Below are 24419 nucleotides of genomic sequence, written 5' to 3' on the forward strand. Positions count from 1 at the left end.
GGAGAAGGAAATGGCAACCCCCTCCAGTAGCCTAGGAAATCCAGTAGACAGAGGAGCCTGGCAGGCTACAGCCCATGGTGTCACAAAGAGTCAGATACAACTTAGCGACTAAACAACAATAATAGCAACAATGATTGTTGTCAAGAGAGCTGACTCCTTCTTCTATTAGTTCAGATCTGTTGTTGAACCCCTTTAGTTAACTTGTCATTTTAGTTATTGTACTTTTTAACTTCCACAATGTTAATGTAAGTTCTTTTTTAAAAATTACTTCTGTCTGTTTATTGACATTCTCTACTTGTTGCAACTTTGTCATACCCTTATCTACTCCTAGCATGGTTTTCTTCAGCTCTTTCAATATGTTTACAATGGTTATTATGAAATCTTTGTTAAATCCTATACCTGGGCCCTCTCATAGCCAGTTTCTGTTGCCTATCTTTTTTCCTATGTAAGAGTCAGGCACACTGTCCTGTTTCTTTGTATGTCTTGTAAATTTTTTGTTGAAAATCAGACCCTCTTGATAATATATTGCAACGAATCTGGATACTGATTAGCCCTCTCCCCTGGGACTTGTTTGTTGCTATTTGTCTACTTATTTGTTTAGTGATGTAGCTATTTTAGTGAAATCTATTGCCCCTGTAATGTTCAGACTCTGTACTTGCTCCTCAGAGGTTATAGCCTTCAATGTGCACAGATTGCTCTGGGATGACAGTGTTTCAGCAGGGCTCGTTTTGTGTCTTTCCCTGATCTCTCTGTTAAGCTGTCTGCCTCTATTGGTCTCACACCCAGGTTGTAGGCTGATTTTTCTGCTGTTTCTGTCTGTACTCTGGGACATAAATTTCTTTGTAGTTTGGTCCAATTCAATTTGGCCTCCTTTACTAGGGTACTTTTTGAGACTAGTCTCTTGACATGTTTTCTGTCCCTAGAAGGCTATTTTAGCTTTTTCTTTCACTGGTTCTCTCTGTTAAACTTGCTGACCTAACAGTTTAGCTTGCTGTTATTATTGAAGCTATCAGACTTCCTTTTAATTTTTTAACTCAATTTTTCCATTATTTTTGAGATAATAGAAAAATCAGCTTAGGCTTGAACTTCCCTATACTGTTTTAAAATAAAGTAATTTCCTCTTAGGAGAGATTAAGAGCTTTCTGTTATGGCTGACTTTCTGCCTGGGCAAAATTTCTGAGCCACTATGCCAGAGCAGGTGTTGGGGACAGTGGCCCACTTCTTTTGGAATGACAACCCTGCTTAAGAGCAGATCACTGGGTGGGGGCAGTAGCCTCTGGTCTTCTTGGAGTAGAATCTCTGTCCTACCAACAGCTTAAAGAAAAGTGAAAGTGTTAGTCACTCAGTCATGTCTGACTCTTCAGGACCCCATGGACTGTAGCCCACCAGGTTGCTCTGTGCATGGAATTACCCAAGCAGGAATGCGTTGCCATTCCCTTCTCCAGGGGATCTTCCTGACCCAGGGATCAAACCCAGGTCTCCCATGTTGCAGGCAGATTCTTTACTGTTTGAGCCACCAGGGAAGCCCACCAACAGCTTGGGACAAGGGCAGTTAGGGCCACAGTATCTTTGGCCTGCTTCATCTGGGACTGAGCCTCCAATTTATGTGTGTGGTCTAGGCTTAAGAAGGGAGCCCTAAACCTCTATGCTGCACTTGCCTAAAATTTATTCTCTGTAATACAGTTAGGAGGGAAAAGAAATGTTGGTGGCTCATCCTTCTGGGGATTGGGGAAGCCATATCCCTTTGGAGTCAGGGGAAGAGGGAGGCCCATCTTCTTGTCAGTACAACCTAGAGTAGAGTTTCCATCACATGAGATTGGTGGGAGTGACAAGTGAGCGGGTCATGGGTTAATGCCACAAACTTTCACTTCTTACCAAGAATTAGTAGATTTTCTTAAATGTTTCTTCATTTGCCATGTACCTTTAGGACAATTTACAGAGAATTTAAATTATTGTTTTTAAAAATAATTTTCACCAGTATGTTTGGTTCATTGGGGAGTATGTCTGTAGAACTCTTCATGCTTCCACTCTTGAAATGGATCTTTTTCTTGAGTTGCTTTGGTAGCTGGTATGTAGAATCTATACAGAGATGTGTGTGTGTGTGTTGCTCAGTTGTGTCCAACTCTTTGTGACCCCATGGGCTGTAGCCCACCAGGCTTCTCTATCCATGGGGTTCTTCAGGCAAATCCTGGAGTGGGTTGCCGTTCCCTTCTTCAGGGGTCTTCCCAACTAGGGAATTGAACCTGGGTCTCCTGCATTGCGGGCAGATTCTTTACTGTCGGAGCCAACAGGGAAGCCCACATGCAGAAGTATAGTGGTAAGTAATCCATAAGATGCAAATCCTGAAGGTAAAGGAGTATTCTCATATTTTATGCATGAGGAAACTATTTCTTTGTATTGCTTAGAGTTCAAGTCAAAATTCTGTTACTTCTAAATCCCAGGTGCTTGTTCACTGACTGAAATGCTTTTGATTTGTATTTTTAATGAATTGAGACCGTAATCTTCAGATAACAAAGGCATTTGTTATGTACTGCTACATAAAAAATTACCCTAAAACCTAATGGCTCAAAACAAAAATACACTTTTTTTTTTTAATCCTTACCATTTCTATGGGTCAGGTATTCATAGCTGGGCAGTTCCTCCTTAGAGTTCGGCACGAAGTTGCTTTCAGGATGTTGATCTAAGCTGTCGTCATTTATGCTTCACTGAGGCTGGGAGTTCTGTCTCCCGAGTGGCTCCCTGAAACGGCTGCCAATTTGGTGGTAAGTTATTGGCTGGAGGCTTTAATTTCTCTCCTTATGGACTTCTCTGGCTTTTCCTAGTGCAAGTAATCCAAGGAGAGACGGGAGAGTCAGTCAGAGTTCACTGTTTTCATGGCCTAGCCTTGCAAGCATAGCATCGCTTGTACCACATTCTGTTTATTAGAAATAATCCGGTAACTCTAACCTTCCTTCAGAGCAAATGGAATTGGGCTCCCCTTTGTGAAGTGAAATGTATCAAAGAATTTGTGGACCGATTTAAAAACCACCTTAAGAAGAGGCAAACAGATTTCCATTCACCATTGCATTAGCTATGATAAAAACTCAGAAAAATAACTAGTTTTCTTGAGTTGCTGCTGCTAAGTCACTCCAGTCGTGTCCAACTCTGTGCGACCCCACAGACAGAAGCCCACCAGGCTCTCCCGTCCCTGGGATTCTCCAGGCAAGAACACTGGAGTGGGTTGCCATTTCCTTCTCCAATGTGTGAAAGTGAAAAGTGAAAGTGAAGTCGCTCAGTCGTGTCCGACCCTTAGCGACCCCACGGACTGCAGCCTACCAGGCTCCTCCATCCATGGGATTTTCTAGGCAAGAGTACTGGAGTGGCTTGCCATTTTCTTTCTCCGTTTCTTGAGTTAGTTTCTACAATTCTCTATATATTATACTTGGCTACACAACTTATAATCTGGCATAAATCCTGTAAAATTCAAGTATCAGAACTATGTTTTCTCAATGTTTATGTTCTGTTGCAGGACCTGAAATGATGTGGGATTTCTCAAATTTTCATCATGGCCCCTTATCCATCCCAGTAAGTTAGATTTGGATTCTAAAGACAATGGTTACCCCCAAATTCTATTAGGATAGTTGCAGTTGAGATGAAATGGTGATGAGATTCTTTGTCGTCAAAACAAAGCCCCGTTTATGTTAACAAATCACAGGATATGTTTGTGATGACTCTTCTTTTTCTGATATGTTTAGGCATTGAGCTGTGACTGTGCTGAACAGGCAGAAGCTGAGCTCTGGATAGAGCTGCTCCGTACTTGTCTGACCAGTCAGAAAACAGGGTGGGTAAAAGAGAGGATGGGGAATTGTAAAATAGACTGTAGGTGAGGAGAGGGTATGGGGTAGGATAGCTTTTTTCCTGACATTAGACATTTGTGGATGGGAATGAGAATATCTGTAAGTGGTCCAAGGAGACTGGATGACATGAAATCCTGGAGTGGCATGAATATAGTAGACTCTAAAGACCCTGGCAGGCTACAGTCCATGGGGTCACAAAGGAGTCAGAGATGACTTAGAGACTAAACAACAAGCTTAATATTTTGCCATGAATATTGATGAGTATCCTTCAGTTTACCGGAGATTTCCAGACTCACATCTTAATAGGCAAGCTAATCTGGTCCCCTCCCTTAAAAGAGATTGAAACTCAATGAGTTTAGTATCAGAGCAAGGACTAGAAAGGTCAGTTCCTAATCTAGTGTTTTATTCAGTGTTTTTATATTGTCTTAAGCGGTCATAGGCTTTGCATTATCTGGTTCCTTGATACCTCTCCACCTTCAATTTCCCCTCCATCCTGTCACCTCAGCTGAGCTGGCTTTCTTATTCCTCCAACACACCCAACATGCTCTCTTCTCTCCAGGGAGGACCTCTCTGATTACCTTATTGAAAGCATTACCCAGCCCCTGCTTCATCATTTTCCCGTATTTGCCTTATTTTCCTTTAAAGAGGCTATTACAGTTAAATGAGATCAGATGGGTGGGCCCTTATCCATTATGACTGATGTTCTTTTAAGAAAAGGGAGAAACACCCGGAATGCACAGGCATAGGGAAAATCCCACTTGAGGACACAGCAAGAAGGTGGTCAATTTTCTTGTCCAAAGAGAGAAGCCTCAGGAGAAATCAAACCTGTCCACATCTTGATCTTGGACTTCCAGCCTCCAAAACCGTAAGAAAATAAGTTCTTGTTTAAGTCATCCAGACAGTGGCATTTTGTTATGGCAGCTCAAACCAATATTCCTTGTTTCCCTCCACTCATCTCCTTAGTTAACTCATGCATGGCCTTCTGGCTGTTTCTCAAATGTGCCAAGCTGGCTTTCACCTCAGTGCAACGCCTCAGTGAAATGTAAAACACATTTACTCTGCCTGGAATGCTCTTCCTCCCACTTATCTCTGCAGCTTATGCTTATTCCCACACTTCAGTCAGTTTTCTGCTCACATGTTGCCTTCTTAACGATGCCATCCTATTTAAATTTTAGCCTCTGTCACCTCCTGGCTCCCTATGTCCTGATTTCTATGTTTGTTTTTCCTCATACCATTTATCACCATCTGACATACTACATACTTACTTTATTGTCTGTCTCCCCCATTAAGGCTGGAGATGCCATGAGAGCAAGAGTTAGTGTTGCTTTCTGGTTTGCCACTGATACTTTGGTACCCAGAGGGTTCCCAGCACAGAGTAGGCCCTCGAGTAATATTTATTGGATCAGTTGGTGGATGAACAAATGGTACTGGCCCATAGGTTGGCAAAAAGATTGGTAGGATAGACTAGAGAGGCCATAAATCCATTTTTATATATAGGAATTTAATAATTTGTTGTCATTTTTTTTAAAGGGAAGAAATTGCAGAGAAGGGGGAAAATGGTTGTTTACTTTATATATGGAAACGTCATGGTTTATCTAATACATTTGGAAGAAGACAAAGTTAGGTTGCTACTTTTATCATAAAAAGAATTTATCTTAGATTAATTGAACGTCTAAATGTAAAAAAGTTATAAAATTGTAAGCAAAAATATAGAAATTTTAGAAGAATTTTTAGATAATTTCTGTGTGTATATGCTTTGGCTTCGGTGGGGTGGTGAGATGAGGCTTCTTAGACCAAAAGCAAACAATTAACAAACAAAACGCCCACGCCATTTAGAAATTATAACAGAATAAATGACAAATTTGATTACATTTAAATTTTATAATGGCAAAAGACACTAAGAAATAAAAATTGTCAATGGGGAGGAACCAATTGCAACATGTTTGACAACTGGTTATATTCCTTGTATACAAGCACCATCTCCTTATAAAAGAGACAGTCAGCTCATTAGAAATACAAAGTGTATTAAAAGGGCTTTTTTTTTTCCTTAAAACTCATCATGATCATTCATCCATTCATCAGATATACACTGATTTTCTACTGTGTCCCAAGTATCATTCTAGGTATTAAGAGATAAAGCAGTAAAAAAAATCAGACACATGTCCCTGACATCATAGAGCTCCAGTTCCAGTGGAGGGAGATAGGTAAGAAATAATGAGATAAACTACATGGTATGTTAGAAGGTGATAAGTGATATAGAAATAAAGCCATGTAAGGGAGCAACATCGGAGAAGGCAATAGCAAGCCACTCCAGTACTCTTGGCTAGAAAATCCCATGGATGGAGGAGCCTGGTGGGCTGCAGTCTGTGGGGTCGCAACTGAACGACTTCACTTTCACTTTTCCCTTTCACACATTGGAGAAGGAAATGGCAACCCACTCCAGTGTTCTTGCCTGGAGAATCCCAGGGACGGGGGAGCCTGGTGGGCTTCTGTCTATGGGGTCACACAGAGTCGGACACGACTGACGTGACTTTGCAGCAGCAGCAGCAGAAAGGGAGCAACATAAAGGAAATGAATGTAAGAAGAGGTTAGTGTACCCAACTCTAGGGAAATGATTTAGAAAACTTAGATGGAATAGATTCTTTTTCTAGGAGAATGTAAATTAGAAGAATGATTGTGGAGGCAGGAGAGAAATTCTAGTCAAATTATTATATGTCATAAAATATCTAGAGAAAGTTGTTTAAGAGCAACCCCTAGAAAAAGCGCCAGAAGAGGTATTTCAAAGTGAATTCTACCAAGTTTAAAGAACAGACAGGTCCATTGATTATTTTAAACTATTTTAGAGTTTAGAAAAAGAAGTGGGGTTGCAGAGAACAATCATTTGTTAACATATTTAATAACAATGGGAATTCATAAAATTTTTTGAAAACTATTGTGTCAATAGTAAAATTGTCTATCTCCTTTAATCTGGCTGTCTCACTATTGGGATTCTTGCCTTTGGAAATAAAAATATCAGTTGGTAAGGCTGTTTGTATAAAATAATGTTTGTAGTATCAACTTTAGTGTTCAACAGGTTGAATTAATTGAGGGGTGAGTTATACTATGAATATTTTATGCAACTATTTAAAGAAGAATTTATATGATTTACTTGAAATGTCAATAATTAGGAAAGCAGACAGCAGGCTAAGGTGTAAATCTTTGGGGAAAAAAGAATGAAGAACATTTCCCATTACACGCAAATAAGATGTTTGTGTATGTTTATATGAAAATAAAGAAATATATGAAAGGAAATAATCACACTGAACCTTGATTATTTGGAGTTTTGGGAGAGCTTGGCTTTTTCTTTGTTTTTGGCTTGTTGCCTCTATCAAGATTTTTAGTTTGAAATGAATATCCAGTAAGATATTTTATAAAAGACTTCTCTTTCAGCATTTTCTATGCTAATTTTAATGTGAATAAAAGAAGTACATCTGCTTGGGTACTAGGTAAAGCTGATGCTCGAAACAGGGTGCTGCTGCTGCTGCTGCTGCTGCTAAGTCACTTCAGTCGTGTCCGACTCTGTGTGACCCCATAGACGGAAGCCCACCAGGCTCCCCCGTCCCTGGGATTCTCCAGGCAAGAACACTGGAGTGGGTTGCCATTTCCTTCTCCAATGTGTGAAAGTGAAAAGTGAAAGTAAAGTCGCTCAGTCGTGTCTGACCCCTAGCGACCTCACGGACTGCAGCCTACCAGGCTCCTCCATCCATGGGATTTTCTAGCCAAGAGTACTGGAGTGGCTTGCCATTGCCTTCTCCCGAAACAGGGTCAGTTCAGTTCAGTTCAGTCGCTCAGTCGTGTCCGACTCTCCGCGACCCCATGAATCACAGCATGCCAGGCCTCCCTGTCCATCACTAACTCCCGGAGTTCACTCAAACTCATGTCCACAGAGTCGGTGATGCCATCCAGCCATCTCATTCTCCGTCGTCCCCTTTTCCTCCCGCCCCCAACCTTTCCCAGCATCAGAGTCTTTTCCAGTGAGTCAACTCGTCGCATGAGGTAGCCAAAGTATTGCAGTTTCAGCTTTAGCATCAGTCCCTCCAATGAACATCCAGGATTGATCTCCTTTAGAATGGACTGGTTGGATCTCCTTGCAGTATAAGGGACTCTCAAGAGTCTTCTCCAACACCACAGTTCAAAAGCATCGATTCTTCGGCGATCAGCTTTCTTCACAGTCCAGGTAGTTGATGTTAATTTGGTGGTATCCAAAAGGCAGGATATGTGAATTTGACTAGATTTTGCCAATGATTGAATTTTTTTTGGTGGTATAGTAGAGTTACTTTGAGAAGTTACTCAAGTTCTCTCAACCCAAGGTTTTTAATTGGTAAAAGAAAGGTTAAAAATATTTACCACATTAGGTAGGTATTTTTATTAACAACTCAAGAAAGGATCTTTAAAGTGTTAAGCTTTTAGCTAAATAAGATTTAATTGAATTCAGATTTCCTGACATTTTCAGTGGCTATGGTATACCTCGCATTATTGCAAGTCTGTATCTATTTCTGTATTTTTATACAGAGGATAAAAGGCAGGCAAAGCGTTACAATATCCAATGCCAGATGACTACTATTTATTTTAATGTATTATTGAAGGCAAAAAGGATCAGGGAAGACTTCGTGGAGGAGGTGAGACAGTGCAGGTCTTACATATGCTCATGATTTGGACAGGACAGTACTGGACAGGCACGGAACCGGCAGAGGCACTGATACAGGTGCCGGAGTTTTGCAGGGACGCCTGGAGTAGCACACGCGAGAGCGCCCCCTTCCGGAACCAAGTTCCTCGGGTCGGTGTCTCGTGTCTGCGGGGGAGCCCTGTGCCGGCGGTACGCAGGCGCCGGCCGCAGACGAGGGCTCGCAAAGGCTCGACAGACGCGCATGCGTGCGGCTCTCTGGAGGCGGTAGCTTCTTCGGCGTCGAGACTGGAGGCTGAGTGCTAAACTGTTTGGGGCGCAAATGGGATCCGGCGGTTAGTCGGGTAGGCATAGGTAGGACGGCTGCCTTGTGGGGAACAGGGGGCTGGAAGGCGGGAGCCCAGAGCGTGGGGGTCCTGAGCCTTTCCTGTACGAGCAGGCCGACTATTGTATCTGTGTCGCAGCGACTGCGCACAAAATGGCGGCGGCTGACGGCGGGGGCGGGAGGAGACTGGGCGACCCCCGGGCTGGGAAGGGAGCTCGGCTCCCTGGCTACAGCGTCGGCTCACCGCCCTGCTCCGGAGGGTCAGGCCGGGCGCCGGGGCTCGGACCCCGCCTCAGAAAGGGCCGCCTGACGCCTTTGCACCGGGCGGAGGAACGAAAACAGCCCTTTGGCAAGGCCGTGGCTGCCCCTTCCCCAGCGCGCAGGGCCGGCCGGGCCGCGCCAGGCCTGACAGGAGGAAGCGCTGGTGAGGGAGCTTCGCGGAGGGAGGAGCCATTCCCGCCGGGCCCGGAGGAGAGGCAGTGGAGCTCGCGCTGAGCCCGTGAGCGGGCGACATTGTATAAGAAGCGTGGAGGAGAAGAACGTGTTTGTGTTTGGGGCCGGGAAGGGGGAGTTGAGGTGAAGGGGGAACGTACGATGTAGCGGCTTCGGCTGGTCCGGGTTTCCTCTGCCTGCCTTGTGCGGGAATGAAAGCAAAGAGAATGTCTCTGTGCGGGATACGAAGGGCTCATGAACTGCTCTGATACTTACAGATTTCTCAGAGGAATCGAGAATGCGGATCGCTAGTGATTCCTAGCTTGGGCCCGTTCTGTTCAAGTTGGGGGGAGAACGGGTACCACGTACGAGAGTCCTTGAGGACAGCTGAAACAGATCTTCTGTTGAGATAACTGAATAAGGGAGACTTCTATTATTACAAGATCTTTAATTGAACTAGACAGTGAAGGCTGCCTCAGGTTATTTCCTCTTAATCCTAAAATTTGCTCCTAGGCGAAATTTTGTTTTTTTTGGGGGGAATACTATTTTAATCTGGAGGAGTTCTGAAAAAAAAATTGTTATCGGGATCCGGCGACTTATGTTGATTTAAATTCTTTTTCTAACCAGCTTTGGAATTGTGCACACACAAAATTTTCTTTTGTTTGTTGTAAAGGGTTAATGTATTTTTCAAGGATGTCTGTTGGCTCAGATTTACAATTAAAATTGATAAACTGAAATAACTTACAAAAGTAAGTAATGAAATTTATACAGAAGAATGAACGCATAGTTTACATTATTTCAACATAGCTTTAAATATTGTTGATGAGGTATTTTAGACTTAGTGGTCTTATGTTGTATTCTTTTTCTTTTTGGCAACATTTCATATACACTTTATTTTGCATTCCCATACTTTGTAATATACACTTTTAAGTAATTATGTAATATACATATTTGTGTAATAGACTTAAATAATATACACTTTTTAATAATTAAAAATTAACACGTTAATACACTAAAATATGCTGGACCATTCCCTTCTTGATTGGTTGTTGAAACCAAGTGAGGGGAAAAATAAAACAGTTGGAAGAAATCACAAAATCTCATCCGTTTTTATTACAAGCTTTATGTCACACATATCTGCTACCTTGAGTATTGGTTATATTTTAGTTTTGTAACTGTAATGTGTTATTTTGTTATGGAAGGTGTATACAGCAGATACTCAGGTTTTAAAAATACTTCTTAGAATCAGTGATCACTTTGTATTTCATGGCTGTTTTAAAGGTTTTCTTTTGGGTGCTCTTAAGAAGGTCATCTCTGGAAATTTTGTTTTTATGTAGTGAAAGAAAATGAGAGACAAATAGTTTAGTGGAAAGAGAATAGGCTTTGGAATCAGAAGATTTGGCTTCGAATCCCAGTTTTCCTCTTACTGTCTGAGTGAGATGTGGGGTAAGTTATTTTAGTTTTCCTGAACTTTTATTTCCTTGTCTGTAAAGTGGTAATAATACTGCTTCCTGCCTGGAGTTATTGTGAGGGAGAAAATGTGTGAAAAGCCCCTATCCTTTGACACATAACTAAGAGCTTAATAAATGTTTGTTGTTACTACTGCAGAATTTTTAAGTGCTTAGGAAGCATCTTTTGATAGAAAATTGCAACCTGCGGATAGTCCCTCTTAATAAAAAGAAGAGGCTTAAAGAATGTAGGTTAAATTGATGGAATTTTGGAGCTGAAAGATTGTCTAATCTTTCATTAAAATACTTTGTTCATCTATAAACTTTATGTATACCTCTCTTACTTTATGTATACCTTTCTTGAAGCACATATCAAAATTGTAACCATTTATTTATATGATTATTATGCTTATCTTTGTATCTGTCTCAATGCCTAGTTTGTGTTAGCTACTCACAGGTCTGGTGAATGAACTCAGCTGATGGTTGCCAGAGTCTGGGTAAGAACACAGGCTTTGGGGTCCAAATCATGCTCTGTCGCCTATGACTTAACGTATACTGATCAGGGTTTGGAAAAAAATCTGTCCAAATGATTAATAAAATGCTGTATATACTGAGAAGTAGTGCTTCTAGTCTGGGTACCCAGTAACATATTTTGGGCTATTTTGCAAGTAAACAAGCCACTGAATGTTGAAATGAGGTGGTTTAGAGATCCTCCAAACTGAAAGTAATTATACTTGTGGCTAAAGCCAGTAAGCCCTTTTTATATTTAACTTGACTTACTCTTTCGCTGCTTCAACTTATTTATTTACTGTAGTCTCAAATTTGTGATTGAGATGAAAATGAGAACAAGATAGGTATATGGAAAATAAGAGTAATAGAAAGGAAGAAGCCATGATAGGGAAAAGGTAAGGTATAAAATAAAACAGCTCTAATGATCAGTGAAGATCAAAAGTAATGGTTTTGTACTGAAAAGAGAGAAAAAGTTCAGGGAGTATAGGAGAAGGAGTTTTTAAGGTGTGCATGTTTTGATATTTTCTTAGTGCTACCTTGGGATACTTAGGTTTTGGATTATTTTTCAACTCTTGAGCCCCTTAAATACCAAAATATATTTATTGTTACAGTCTTTAATTTTTCATACTCTTTCCTTGCCTCATTTCCACAGTCTTCATTTTATTAAACTTTCAGGTGATTTCTTTGTTGTCTCTGCTAATGAGTGAATGTTACTAACGTTCTATTCTTTTTAATTTCCTCACTTGTTAAAAAAATTTTTTTTAATTAGGGAAAATTTTAAGCCTATACAAAAGCAGAGAGTATTATATAATGATGCACCCATATACTTATCACCCAGCTTCAACAATTATAATTTACAACAATTATAAGTAAATCTTGTCTCTACTCTCCACCCTATTGTTTTTATGCAATTTCTATAACATATTCCTTAATTTATAGTTCAGAATTTTTCTCTAAAATTTTAGAAAAAGGCATGCATATCACACCTGAAGTAATAATAATTCCTTAATGTCAGAGATTCAGTCAGTTATTCAAATCTCCCCGTTTATTTCTTACATGCTACACCACCATATTGAAATTTTTGCAGATTATCTAGTTCTTAATGGAAGAAACAGACAACTACCTGCTTCTTAAGTAAAGCATTTTGTTTATTAATGTAACATTTTTTGAGCCATCTGTTGCATGTTAGGGGGTATAATTTTAATCACTTTTTTACATCAACATTACATGGAGTCATGGGTTAATCAGCTTGCTGAGGCTCACATTTTTAGTACTCCAAGATCAGCATTAAAGCAGTGAGTCTAGGAACTGAGTTCTTAAAAAAGCACTATGCTACGTTAGTCGTAAATTTTATTTACGGGAGTTACCCAATTTTGCATGAAATCACTTGGCTGGCACCCTTCGTAGCAGGGTGGGTGTCTTCAGATCAGTGGACGTTTCCCCAAAGATCAGATTATTATGGATTGCATAATAGTCTGACTAACAGTCAATAGTTAGGGAGTGAACATGGTGTAGAAAAAGAATAGCCAAATCCAAAAAAGTGCTTAGGGCTGATTTTTTTTTTTTTTTTTTATCATTGCCAACTTTCTGCCTGTTGCCATACTTGCTTATAGTCCTTTTTTGACTGAGTATGTAACTAAGACGTTAGGTAGCCCTGTGTTGGGTCATTAACTATTTTTGAGTGAGTTAAAATGCTGGCTGACAGGGGAATACCCTATTTCCCTTCCCTCTGTCCTTTTGCATGCTTGAATGTGCACACACACCCTTATTTTTTCCCTGAACTATTTTGAAAGTAACTTGCACGTACTGTGCTCCTTTACCCTTTATTAGTTTATTAGTTAGTTTAGTAGTTTATTTCCTAAGAATAGGATATTTTCTTCTGTGTGGTCATAGTACAGTTATCAATCTCAGTAAATTTAATGTTGATAAATTTTTTTTTTTTGCCATTTTCTGATTTTTTTCAGTTGATCCAGTAATGTTTCTTGTAGCAGTTCTCCCCCCCCACTAGTACAGGATCAGTCTGGGATTAGGTAACTTCATTTAGTTATCATGTTTTTTTAGTCTTATTTACTTTGGAATATTTCTGTAGTCATCTTTTGTGAGGTTGACATTTTTGAAGAATACTGTTTGCTTTCTTTTTATTTAATAGAACATTTCTCACTTTGGATTTTTTTTTCTTCTTTTTTTGATGTTTCCTCTTGAGTAAATTATATGTCCTTGGCCAGAAAAATCAAGTTTCTATGTTCCCCCTTTGGTACCAGCTCTAGAGATGCATGAAGTCCATCTACCCTTCGTGAATTATGATGTCTGAGCATATGTTTGGTCAAAATGTTTTTTTTCCCCCTTGAATTAACTGATCTGTGGGGAGATATTTTAACACCATGCAAATGTCTTATTCCTCATTAAAATTTCACTCGGTTTTTGCCTGAACCAATCTATACATTACTATGATGGTTATACAGTGATTTTCCAACTTAGTAATTCCTCTATGTTTACAATGATTGATTGCTGTGGAGATGTGGACACCTAGTTTTCTCAGTGGTTTGTAATTTATTACTGTCCAGTTCTTTATTGCTTTCTCTTATTCCATGTGTGTGTATATTTATATGTGTGTGTGTGTGTGTTAATCGTTCAGTTATGGCCAACTCTTCGCAACCCTGCAACCCCATGGGCTGTAGCCCACCAGGTTCCTCTGTCCGTGGAATTTCCAGACAAGAATACTGGAGTGGGTAGCCATTCCCTTCTCCAGGGGATCTTCCTGATCCAGGGATCGAACCCAGGTCTTCTGCACTGCGGGTGTATTGTTTTACAGTCTGAGCACCAGGAAAGCCTGTATATATATATATATTTATAATCCTGTTTTCCACAGTGAGAATCCTGGTTCCCAGTGCCATAAAACATTTACCGAGCCTCTGCTCGATCCCATCTGAAGTTATTTAAGAATTAATTCATCCATACCACTGCAAAAAAAAAGCAAAGCCAGACTACTAAAAAGAGTGAGAATTCTTAAAAGTTCTCTTTCCTCCTAAGTCAAGTAGTGGGTTCATAAATTACTTGCATAGTTTTCTTTTTCCCTTTTAATGAGCTATGGTGTTTATTTGAAAAATGGATGTTTGCTTTCAGTTTTAGCTTTCCCCTCTTCTTCCATCCTTTTTTAATTTTTTAAAAAAAATTACATTGTTAACCTGATTCTGAAAGTCAAAATTATATAGTAAGGTGTACTCCATAAAGTGTTATTTCCATTTATTTCCTTTCAGTCCTTTCTGTTACCCCTTATGTAACCTATTTAAAATAATTGTTTCCTGGTTATCCTACTTCTTGTAACCGTTAAGTGGATATATGTGTCTTCTTGTTTCCATTTTTTACATAAAAAGACATGTATGCTGTTTTGTAGTTTGTAAAGACTTTAAGGCATTTGGCGTTTTAAGATGTTTGGCCAGATAATTTAGGTATGCTTAATTGAAGATTTTGGATAGTGTCACCGATGCAGTGGAGATAAACTTGGGCAAACTTTGGGAGATAGTGAGAGCCAGGAGGCCTGGCATGCTGCAGTCCATGGGGTTGCAAGGAGTCGGGACATGACTGGGTGACTGAATGCCAGCAAATTTAAGATTTTGGAAACCCATTCTAGGCAGATGGGAACATTTTTTGGCTCATGCACTTCTTGAGGGCGGGGAGGGCAAAGATGCAGTTTTACCTCAAGAACAACTGGGTAGTGAATGTCTGCAGTACTTTTTTTTTACCTTTTGGTCCTGCTTACCTGTTGGCATTGTTTTGTTTCAGTGTTTGTGCTTTCTCACTAAGGTGGTGAGTATGCTGTCAGCAGCATTTTGGCAACAGTTTTATCAGTATTTAAGATTTTTCTCATTTCTAGTTTTAAAAAAAATCCCAGAAAAGATTTCTTTATTCCAGTTTGGATCTGGTGGTTTCTTTTGGACTAATGTGTTGTAGTTTTTGAGCGTAGCGAAATAATAATAAGCAGAACCACCAAAGAACATCTTGGGGCATCATTTACTGGGAATACTGTGATGTCTGTAAAGAATCATTTATATGTGCAGTATGTATATTCCTAAAAAAGAAAAAAAGCATGTGACTATACTCACATATCTTGTTTATAAAAAAGATTGTGTTCCTGGAAATAATAACTATCATGTCATTGCTATCCAGGGTTATTAATGGCTTTCATGGTAATCTGTTTCTGATATTGTGCATTATTAGCAAGTTGATCTTCCATTTTCTTTCAGATCTGAGATCATGATGTTTATCAATCCTTTGTGAAGTTTGTGATGGCCTTCATGATAAAAACAGTGTTTCTAGTTTTCTGCTTATTTTTTCTTTGTTTCTTTGGCACTTTCATTGAGGTGTGTCACATTTTGGCATTTTAACACCCAGCATGATACTCTGTATTTATGCTTGTGACACCTTCAGAATTCTGTGACTTGCATAACTTTTGTGGGACAAAACTAAAAGTAGAAAAGAGTTAGCTAAGTGGCTCTGTCTATATACTAGAAGAGATTAGAAGGTTGAGAACCAGTTAAACTGAGAAAAGCACAGAAGTAACTGGCCAGTGTAATACTTGCATTGTTAGTAAGTGTGAAGGTAGATTTTATGTATTCTGAGACACAGTTGCTCTGACACAGGGAATCAAATCAGGTATGTGGGTATAAAACTAGAAAAGTAATGTTAATGGTAGTTTTCCTTTTGTGGTAAGGTTAGAAGACTTTTTACTCTTTTCTGCATGTCATGAAGATGATTTTTCTTTCTTTTGGGGAGGGTGGTCATGAACAGGTATTGCTTTTTTAATAATTAGAAAAAACAAAGCCATAAAATTAAAATTTTTTGTACCTAGAATACAGGATGGAAAGAACATTGAGAGGAGTTCAATTTGTGACCCTGCCAGTTAGTTCTAAGGCTTTACTTAATTGTAAACTTGAATTCCCTTGCTTACTTGGTGATTGTAAGCTCAGATGAGATAATGAATATCGAAATGCTTTTTAAACCATGAAGTGCTTTAAAGTTCAAGTATGGCATTTGATATAAATCTTTTCATTATGAATCTAATTGGAGCCATTGTGATCTGCCTGACTAATTTTTGGTGATGCTTTTATATTTTTAGATTTCAGACTTCTTTATCAATATGTGAAAATGAAGGATTCCTTTCCATCTGAAAGACTATCAAAATAGCTGGTAGTTTTTGATTGTGGTAGTGGACGTGTCAGAAAGTATCTCAAGGGATATAATGGTGAATTTTTTAATACATCAAGCTGTTTCTTCATTTCTGCCTCAAGAATTCAATTTCTACTAGATGCTTCCAGAGTTTTTCTCGTTGATGTTTTATTGGTTATATCTTGTTTCAGAGAGGCATGTTCTAGTTGATAGAGCATGGAAGATAGTTTTTAACCGCTACTTGCCTTCAGGAGTTCAGAATGTTTTCTGACCATTAAATACCCTGTTTTTGAAAAATATTGAACATAGGAAAATAAAATGTTGATTTAAAATAGCAACTAGTATAGTTCATACAATGAAGTTTTGTGTACCTTCTTCCCTTTCCCATCCATGTATGTATGCACATATACAACACTAGAAGAAATTCCATCAAAATATTAGTTCATTATCAGTAATGATTTTACTGGTAAGGATTTCACTTGCTGCTTTTTACTGTTTCCTTTAACAAGCATGTGTTTTTTATATCATCAGGAATAAAAATTCATTTTAAAGGGTGAGTATTATTTAATCACACTTGTATTCAAAGTAATTAATAATTAAGGACTCAGATCTCAATTCAGATTTTTCTAAGTTAGTTTAATGATGTGTTGATTTTTTGTAAATTTGTTGGGTGAATGAACCTCTTTGTGGCCGGACTCCTGGAGTTAATTGAAAAAGACTTTATAATTGTTGTCTTTATTTGTTCAGTTGTTTTCCAGGTGTTAATGCCAAATTTACCCTTGTCTTACTGGTTCTTGTTTCTTACCACATTGTTTTTAGGTTATATCAGTTGCATTCTCAAAAGACTTGAAGGTTTATTTTCTTTGGTGTGGGATAACCTAATTGCTAATAAGAGGCTTCATATCAAGAGCCCTTGGCTTGTTTTGCTTAAATTTACTCAATCTCACAAATATTTTTTTCCCCACCAAAATAAATATTGAAACAGAGGAATGAGATATGTTTGTTATCTGAATGAATAAACTGTTTAATAACAAGTCAGTTGAGTCAGGTGGGAAGGAATGATGTAGGGGAAATTGAACTAAAATGAGATTTTAGACTTAAATGTGCATGTTATTTATATATTGCCTGATAATCATAACAGATTAGCCAATTTTGGTTTTGTTAGACTTTGGTGTGATAATGTTAGATTTGATAGAGAAGTATGAACTTATGTTGGTTTTGTTCTCTCCAACCCTTCTTTTTTGTTTTCTGTTAAACATTTCATACTTAATATTTAGCACTTTGTTTTTTGGGGTTTGTTTTTTGGTAATGTTCAGACGTGTGAAAAAGTAGAGAGGAAAGGTAATAAATTCTTTTGGACCCGTCACTCACCTTCCTCAACAAATATTTTTGCTAGTTGTGCTTCATCAAACTTCCCTCACCCACTAAACACCACACTTCACCCCTGCCAAAATGCATCCTTTGTTTTCTAGAGTATTTTACTGAAGATCCCAAATTCTTTGTTGCACTTGTTAGGTACAATAACATTTGATTCTTTAAATGCTGTTGCATCAGTGAACCTCTGTGGATAACTATAGATTTTCAGTTTATGATAGTCAAGGAAAAAATGTTTAGTTGGGGGTTGGGGAGCTTGCCTTTTTCTAATCTTTTTGCATTTTTGAGGTTTTTTTTTTTTTTCCAAAAAGACACTTCCATTATTATGAATTAATTGCTTCAAAACATTTTTTATAAAGCACAGTTAATTTTGGTGATTGCTTTTATTTTTGGACTTCCAGAGCACCTGTTATATTGTAGTTCTTCCAGGATGGGTCTTGTTTTCTGAGATTTAACTCTGTTTTTCTGAGTCTGTTAGGAGGTTGTATGTGAAAAGAGATAGAGATTATTTTTATGATTTCTGCTTTTGCTCATCTCTTAGCTCCCCGCCCCAAATTTAACTCCGCTCTGCTTTGCAAAGATTAAAAAATACTGATGCTTAGGAGTGTAATTTACCTGCCTGAAAGGTCCCTGCTTAATGGAGTGAGGGGAGGGAGAGTGACACTAAAGTTTATTGGGCAGCTCCTTTATTAGACATTATACATATTTATGTTTCATCTAACTTAGTCCTTAACAGTAATCCAGAGAGGAAGATACTTTCCCATTTTACTCGTGAGAAAGCTTATGATCTAGAGGTTAAGTAGCTTGTCCAAGACCTTAATAGTAAGTGGTGAACCTAGTAGAATTCAAACGCTTCTCATCTGACATACATTACTAGCTTAGAATTGAATTTGAATATTGCATGAATTACTGCATTTATTACACTAATAGCTGAAAGTGTGCCATTGTTCAGTTGCTAAATCGTGTCCAACTCTTTGCGACCCTATGGACTGCAGCGTTCCAGTGTCCCCTGTCCTTCACTGTCTCCTGGAGTTTGCTTATACTCATGTTCATTGAGTTGATGATGCTATCTAACCATCTCGTTGTCTGTCATCCCCTTCTCTTCCCACTGGAGTGGGTAGCCATTTTCTTCTCTGGGGTATCTTCCTGACTCAGGGATTGAACCCAGGTCTCCTGCATTGCAGGTGGATTCTTTACAATCTAAGCTACCAGAGAAGCCCAAAGTGTGCCACAGGAAATGCTCAAAGAGATTCTTGTAGGGTATGACTTTGAAACAATCTTGAAGAGTGAGTTTGGTTCAGAGAGCTCGGGGTATTCAAGGTAGTATAGTGTGAATAAAGTACGGAAGCAAGAATGTTGAAAGTCAGGTCAGGAGATTGCAAGTAGACCCATTTGGCTGTAGCATACATTTTTAAATATTTAATTTTACTTATTTTTGACTGTGCTGGGTCTTTGTTGCTGCGTTGGCTTTTCTCTAGTTGTGGCAAGTGGGGGCTATTCTTCATTGTGGTGTTCGGGCTTCTCATTGAGGTGGCCTCTCATGGAGCATGGAGTCTGGGTGTGTGGGCTTCAGTAGGTGTGGCAGATGGGCTCAGGAGTTGCGGCGCACAGGCTTAGTTGCTCCACAGCACAGAATCAATCCAGAGTCTCCTGCATTGGCAGATGGAATCTTTACCACCAGTGAAGCCCCTGTAGCAGAAATTTTTCATTAAGTATTAGTGGCTAGTGAAATGTGAAAAGTAGATTGAGATTAGATTATATACTAAATGCCAGGTTGACAAGTTTGGACACTGTCTTGCAGGTAGCAATAAAGTGAAGGTTTTTATGTAGAGGAGTGATAGTAAAAGAAATGCTTTAAGGATATTAGTAATGACAATGAATTGGGATGAAAGGCAGCTGTGGTGAGAGTGATGAGAGCTTGCAATAGGGTTGTGATGATGGTGAAAGGAAAAAGAAAATTCTTTATTAGAGATTTTGACAGGAATACATAGAATTTTATAGTTAAAAAAAGTTAGTTAAAAATGGAGAATAAGATGCTTTTGCGCCTCTGTGACTGAAGGAATTGGTGCAGAGAACAGTACTGAAAATGGATAGTTTGGGAGAAAATTCCAAAGTCAGTAAAAACAGTAGGTAAAAGTTGGCATAAGGGAGAGAGGTTCTTGACAAGCATTTTTTTCCTCTGTCTTCATAGATAATTTTATTAAATAGTCCCGGAGTTACCGAAGATTCACATGTCTTAACTGAAGCTATATTTTGTCTTGGGCTGGAATACTATAGCTTTGTCAGAAACATGTAGTTGATAAATTTTAATTAGTTTTAAATTTTTAAATCATCCCAGCAGTCTCTTTGATCTTATTACAATATATTATTTAGAAACCTTAATCTAGGCTATTCTATGTTTTCTAAAATTTGATAAACACATGTTGAGTAAGACCTTGTTATCTGAAATCTCCCTTCTCCCAGTTTCCTCAAAACTCTAGAAGATACCCATCCTATGAAGCTCAACTCAGGAATTCTTGACTTCTCCCAGAAATAAATCCATTCCTGATGCTTTTTAGCATTGTAATGACACACTCTTTATTTTGTTTTTCTTGTTAGATTGCTTGCACTTTGCCTGTAGGAATCATGTTTTACTTGGCTTGCATACTTCATAATGACTGTGTCATATTAGACAAAAATTTTTAATAAAGTGAATGAATGATTCTGAACTCATTCCTTTCCACTAAAATCAAAAGGGCCGGTGGGGGGAGCGGGGGAGATCTTTGGTGATAAACAGCAACTGAGAACTTACCAACCACAGCAACTGAATGTATATTTTCACCCCATCCCCCAATGGCATGCAGGATTTGGACACTTCTAAGAAGTTTTAAAAGGAGTTGTAATTGCCGCTCTGCACCTAGGACAGCACCCAGCGCAGCATAGTGTACAGGAACTCTGGCTTGAGGTTTGGGGTTTGTATTCTGGATTCGGGAAAGAAGAGCAAGTTTTTGGGAAAGTTTAAAATCCTCATAAACACTCTAAAAATGTATGAAATGCAGAATGGTTTCATGGCTTTGTTTCAAAATGTTTTACACTGGCTGTAGAACCCACTTCATGAAGTAGTTTGAGTTAAAATGATCTAATATTTGTGTTTTAACTTTCAGCTTTGTGTTATTCTTGGAAAATTTCGCACCACTTGTGAATTCCTTGAACCTGGGCATTGCAAACCCACTTCTGTTGGGCCCATCTCCTTTGCACTTTGCTCAGATTAAGACTCAGTTGGCGCTGCAGCAGCTGAATGCCATTGCCTCACATAGTTCAACACCACCTTATACATTATTAAATCAGGCTTTCTTGAAAATAGCCATGTCGAGACCCAGGTTTAATCCTCGAGGAAACTTTCCACTTCAGAGGCCACGAGCACCTAACCCTTCTGAGATGAGGCCTCCAGGACCATTTATGAGGCCTGGATCTATGGGTCTGCCAAGATTTTACCCAGCAGGGAGAGCCCGTGGAATTCCACACAGATTTGCCTGCCATGAATCTTATCGGAATATGGAACCACAGAGAATGAATGTTCAGGTAACTCAACACCAAACTGATCCAAGATTGACCAAAGAAAAATTGGATTTTCATGAAGCACAACAAAAGAAGGAGAAGCCTCATGGTAGCCGATGGGATGATGAGCCTCATATATCTGCATCAGTGGGAGTGAAGCAGAGTTCTGTAACGCAGGTTACAGAGCAGAGTCCTAAAGTACAGAGCCGCTATACAAAAGAGAGTGCTTCAAGTATCTTAGCAAGTTTTGGATTATCTAATGAAGACTTAGAAGAACTCAGTCGCTATCCTGATGAACAGCTAACTCCTGAAAATATGCCATTAATCTTGAGGGATATCAGAATGCGAAAAATGGGGCGCCGATTACCTAATTTACCTTCTCGGAGCAGAAATAAAGAAACACTTGGTAATGAGGCAGTTTCGAGTAATGTGATTGATTATGGGCATGCAAGCAAATATGGCTACACAGAAGATCCACTTGAAGTACGTATTTATGATCCTGAAATTCCAACTGATGAGGTCGAGGATGAATTTCGGTCACAGCCAAGCATTTCTGCATCTGTTCCTGCTCCAAATGTGATGTGTAATTCTATGTTTCCTGTTGAAGATGTGTTTCGACAGATGGACTTCCCCAGTGAGTCCTCCAATAATCAGTCCTTTTTCCCAGTTGAGAGTGGAAGCAAGATGTCAGGTTTACACATTTCAAGAGGACAGTCAGTCCTTGAACCTGTAAAATCTGTCAGCCAATCCATTAGCCAGACAGTTAATCAGACAATGAGTCAGTCTCTGATTCCTCCTTCTATGAACCAGCAACCTTTTTCATCGGAATTAATTTCAACTGTAAGCCAACAAGAACGGATCCCACGTGAACCTGTCATTAATTCATCTAATGTACATGGATCGGGAGGAAGTAAAAAGAACTACCAGTCAGAGGCTGACATCCCCATTCGGTCTCCCTTTGGGATTGTGAAAGCATCGTGGCTACCAAAGTTTTCGCATGCAGATGCCCAGAAGATGAAGAGACTTCCAACTCCTTCTATGATGAATGATTATTATGCAGCATCTCCAAGAATATTTCCACATTTGTGTTCTCTGTGTAACGTAGAATGTAGTCATTTGAAGGTGAGTGTTTTTAAAGATCACTGTATCATGATAATTCAGTGCCCAAGTTTCATCTAAATTCTCATATGTATGCTGGTGTTAACTAGTCATTAAGGAAATGGCAGAAATTTTGATTGCAATGTCAACGCTTAGTTGTAATCTAAGTAGCCTGGCCTAAGTGTTGAATTGAGTGTTAGGCTTTCTGTATTCCTGTGACTGGGTACACCACATGGATTTTTCCATTTATTTTGAACTTTTGAGAGGTTATCTCAGAGAATGCAACATAAAATTTATATGACACAAACTGTATTTATAAGACAATGTCACATGAGTTACCTTTATGTGAATAAGAGAATCTGTTAGTATAAAAATAAAAACTTGGAATAAAATATTTGTACTGCACACTTTTAAAGAGACAGTATATTTTAGCCTTGCATGTATCTACCTGTCTTGAGCTAAAGATAGTTAATGTTGATTTAAATATTTTCTGACTCTATGATTCTTATCTGGAATTTTAGTGCTTCATGAGAAGGAGCTTCCTAAAATAACTAAATCCATAGCATAGCAAAATTGAGTCAGGATGAATTATTGGGACCAGATGTGGACTCAGAGCATAGAGTGTAAAATGATCATTAGAGAGAAGAGTCTTTAAAAAACAAAGAAACCTTAGGTGTCTTCATGGTGAGGAGAGTTAGAATGAAGTATTTTACTGAGGTCCCGGAGAATAATGTAGAATATAGTGTTTGATAGTAATCACTGGTGGATTTGAGTAGAATTTTCTGAATATGTTTTATTTACTATATATGTTTGGAAACTACTGTTTCTTTTGTTTACCAATATGATTTGAGGATTTATATTACATGTGGCCAGGAAGGAATGTATTGTAGTATTTCCTATGGGAATAAGCTATGATTCAAGGCTGCAGCATTGGTTGTATACTTTAATAGGCTTAAAAGTCTATAGGTGTTTATTCCTTTGTTTTTTTTCTCCTTCCAGTATTGTCCTTTTATTGTCTTTCTGTTACCCACGCACCAGGTTTCAGCCAACAAGAATCTGATACCTGGAACTGATGCTTCGGTCAGAAATGTTATTGAAAGCAAAGGAAATCAGCATTCTACTGCATTTTAGCTAGATTTTCTTAGTGCTAATAATAATTGCCTTGGTCTATCAAAGGGAATAGCAAAGTCTTAAAAAAAATCTTAGCACTTAGTTAAAAATCTAGTAGCCCTGGTCCAAGTACTGAATTGAGTATTAGCCCCTCTATATTCCATTTATTTTGAACTTTTAGTTAGTCATGATGAATCTAAGAAAAAGTAATATCTTAAAAGTTTTAATTTTTATTCTGTTGAATAGAAAATATACACATTCAGTAACTATTTACTGGTTACTAGTTTTGTACATGATGCTACATTAATTGCTGGAATAAAAATAAACTACATAAAGTTTACATGTTGTTCTTAAGCAGTTTATACAGTCTCACTGAAGAGAAAAATTACACACCTAAGGAATTTTTTAAAAATTAGAAGGCAAAAAATGTTTGGTGATTGTAATTGACCTGCTTGGATAGGCTGTAGGGGGAGAGAGATTTAATATTTATCTTGATTGCAGGCTTATATCAGTTTAGGTCAGCATTATCAATTTACCAGTATTTATTGTGTATTTCACAGTGTGTAATTAAAAATTATACTTTCTGGGATCAGAAGACTTCTGTACTCCAGTTAGATAAGACTTGTTGAGTGACTAGGTGCACTGAGTCTGTCTGGACTAAAGTGATGTGGGAGGGAAGACTTCGTGGAGTAGGTTGAAGGTGGTTCTTGAATGATGAGTAGACTTAGATGTACCCAGGGGAAGAGGGATGACATTTCAGATAGTAACAATGATAAGTTTGAGGGGCCTAGAAAAACTAGCCCAGGGAGTTTAGATGTGAAATGAGAGGCATTAAGAAGCTAATTAAGATTCTTGATATGTGAAGTAACACATTAAAAAATATATTTCAGGAAGGTAAATCTGACTGATGTGTGCAAGAT

At 38.7% G+C, this 24419-nt stretch overlaps 1 protein-coding gene across 6 annotated transcripts in view; it reads left to right on the forward strand.

Annotated features, from left to right (window-relative positions):
• The first annotated feature begins 8703 nt into the window (after positions 1 to 8703).
• Positions 8704 to 24419, forward strand: part of ZNF638 (zinc finger protein 638) — an 84601-nt gene continuing 68885 nt past the window's right edge. For 3 of the 6 annotated variants that reach the window (XM_055400564.2, XM_088841565.1, XM_088841566.1), the window contains exons 1-2: positions 8704 to 8843; positions 20898 to 22413. In XM_055400564.2, coding sequence (XP_055256539.2) covers positions 21100 to 22413 — 1314 coding nt within the window. In that variant the 5' untranslated portion in view covers positions 8704 to 8843; positions 20898 to 21099. Of the gene's footprint in view, positions 8854 to 10593; positions 10703 to 20897; positions 22414 to 24419 lie in introns of those variants that run through there. The other 3 variants (XM_055400563.2, XM_055400565.2, XM_088841567.1) reach the window with 3 other exon arrangements.

The sequence above is a fragment of the Moschus berezovskii genome, chromosome 11 (assembly GCF_049115385.1).
Source record: "Moschus berezovskii isolate FMDL1 chromosome 11, NW_MosBer_1.0, whole genome shotgun sequence".
NCBI lineage: Eukaryota > Metazoa > Chordata > Mammalia > Artiodactyla > Moschidae > Moschus > Moschus berezovskii.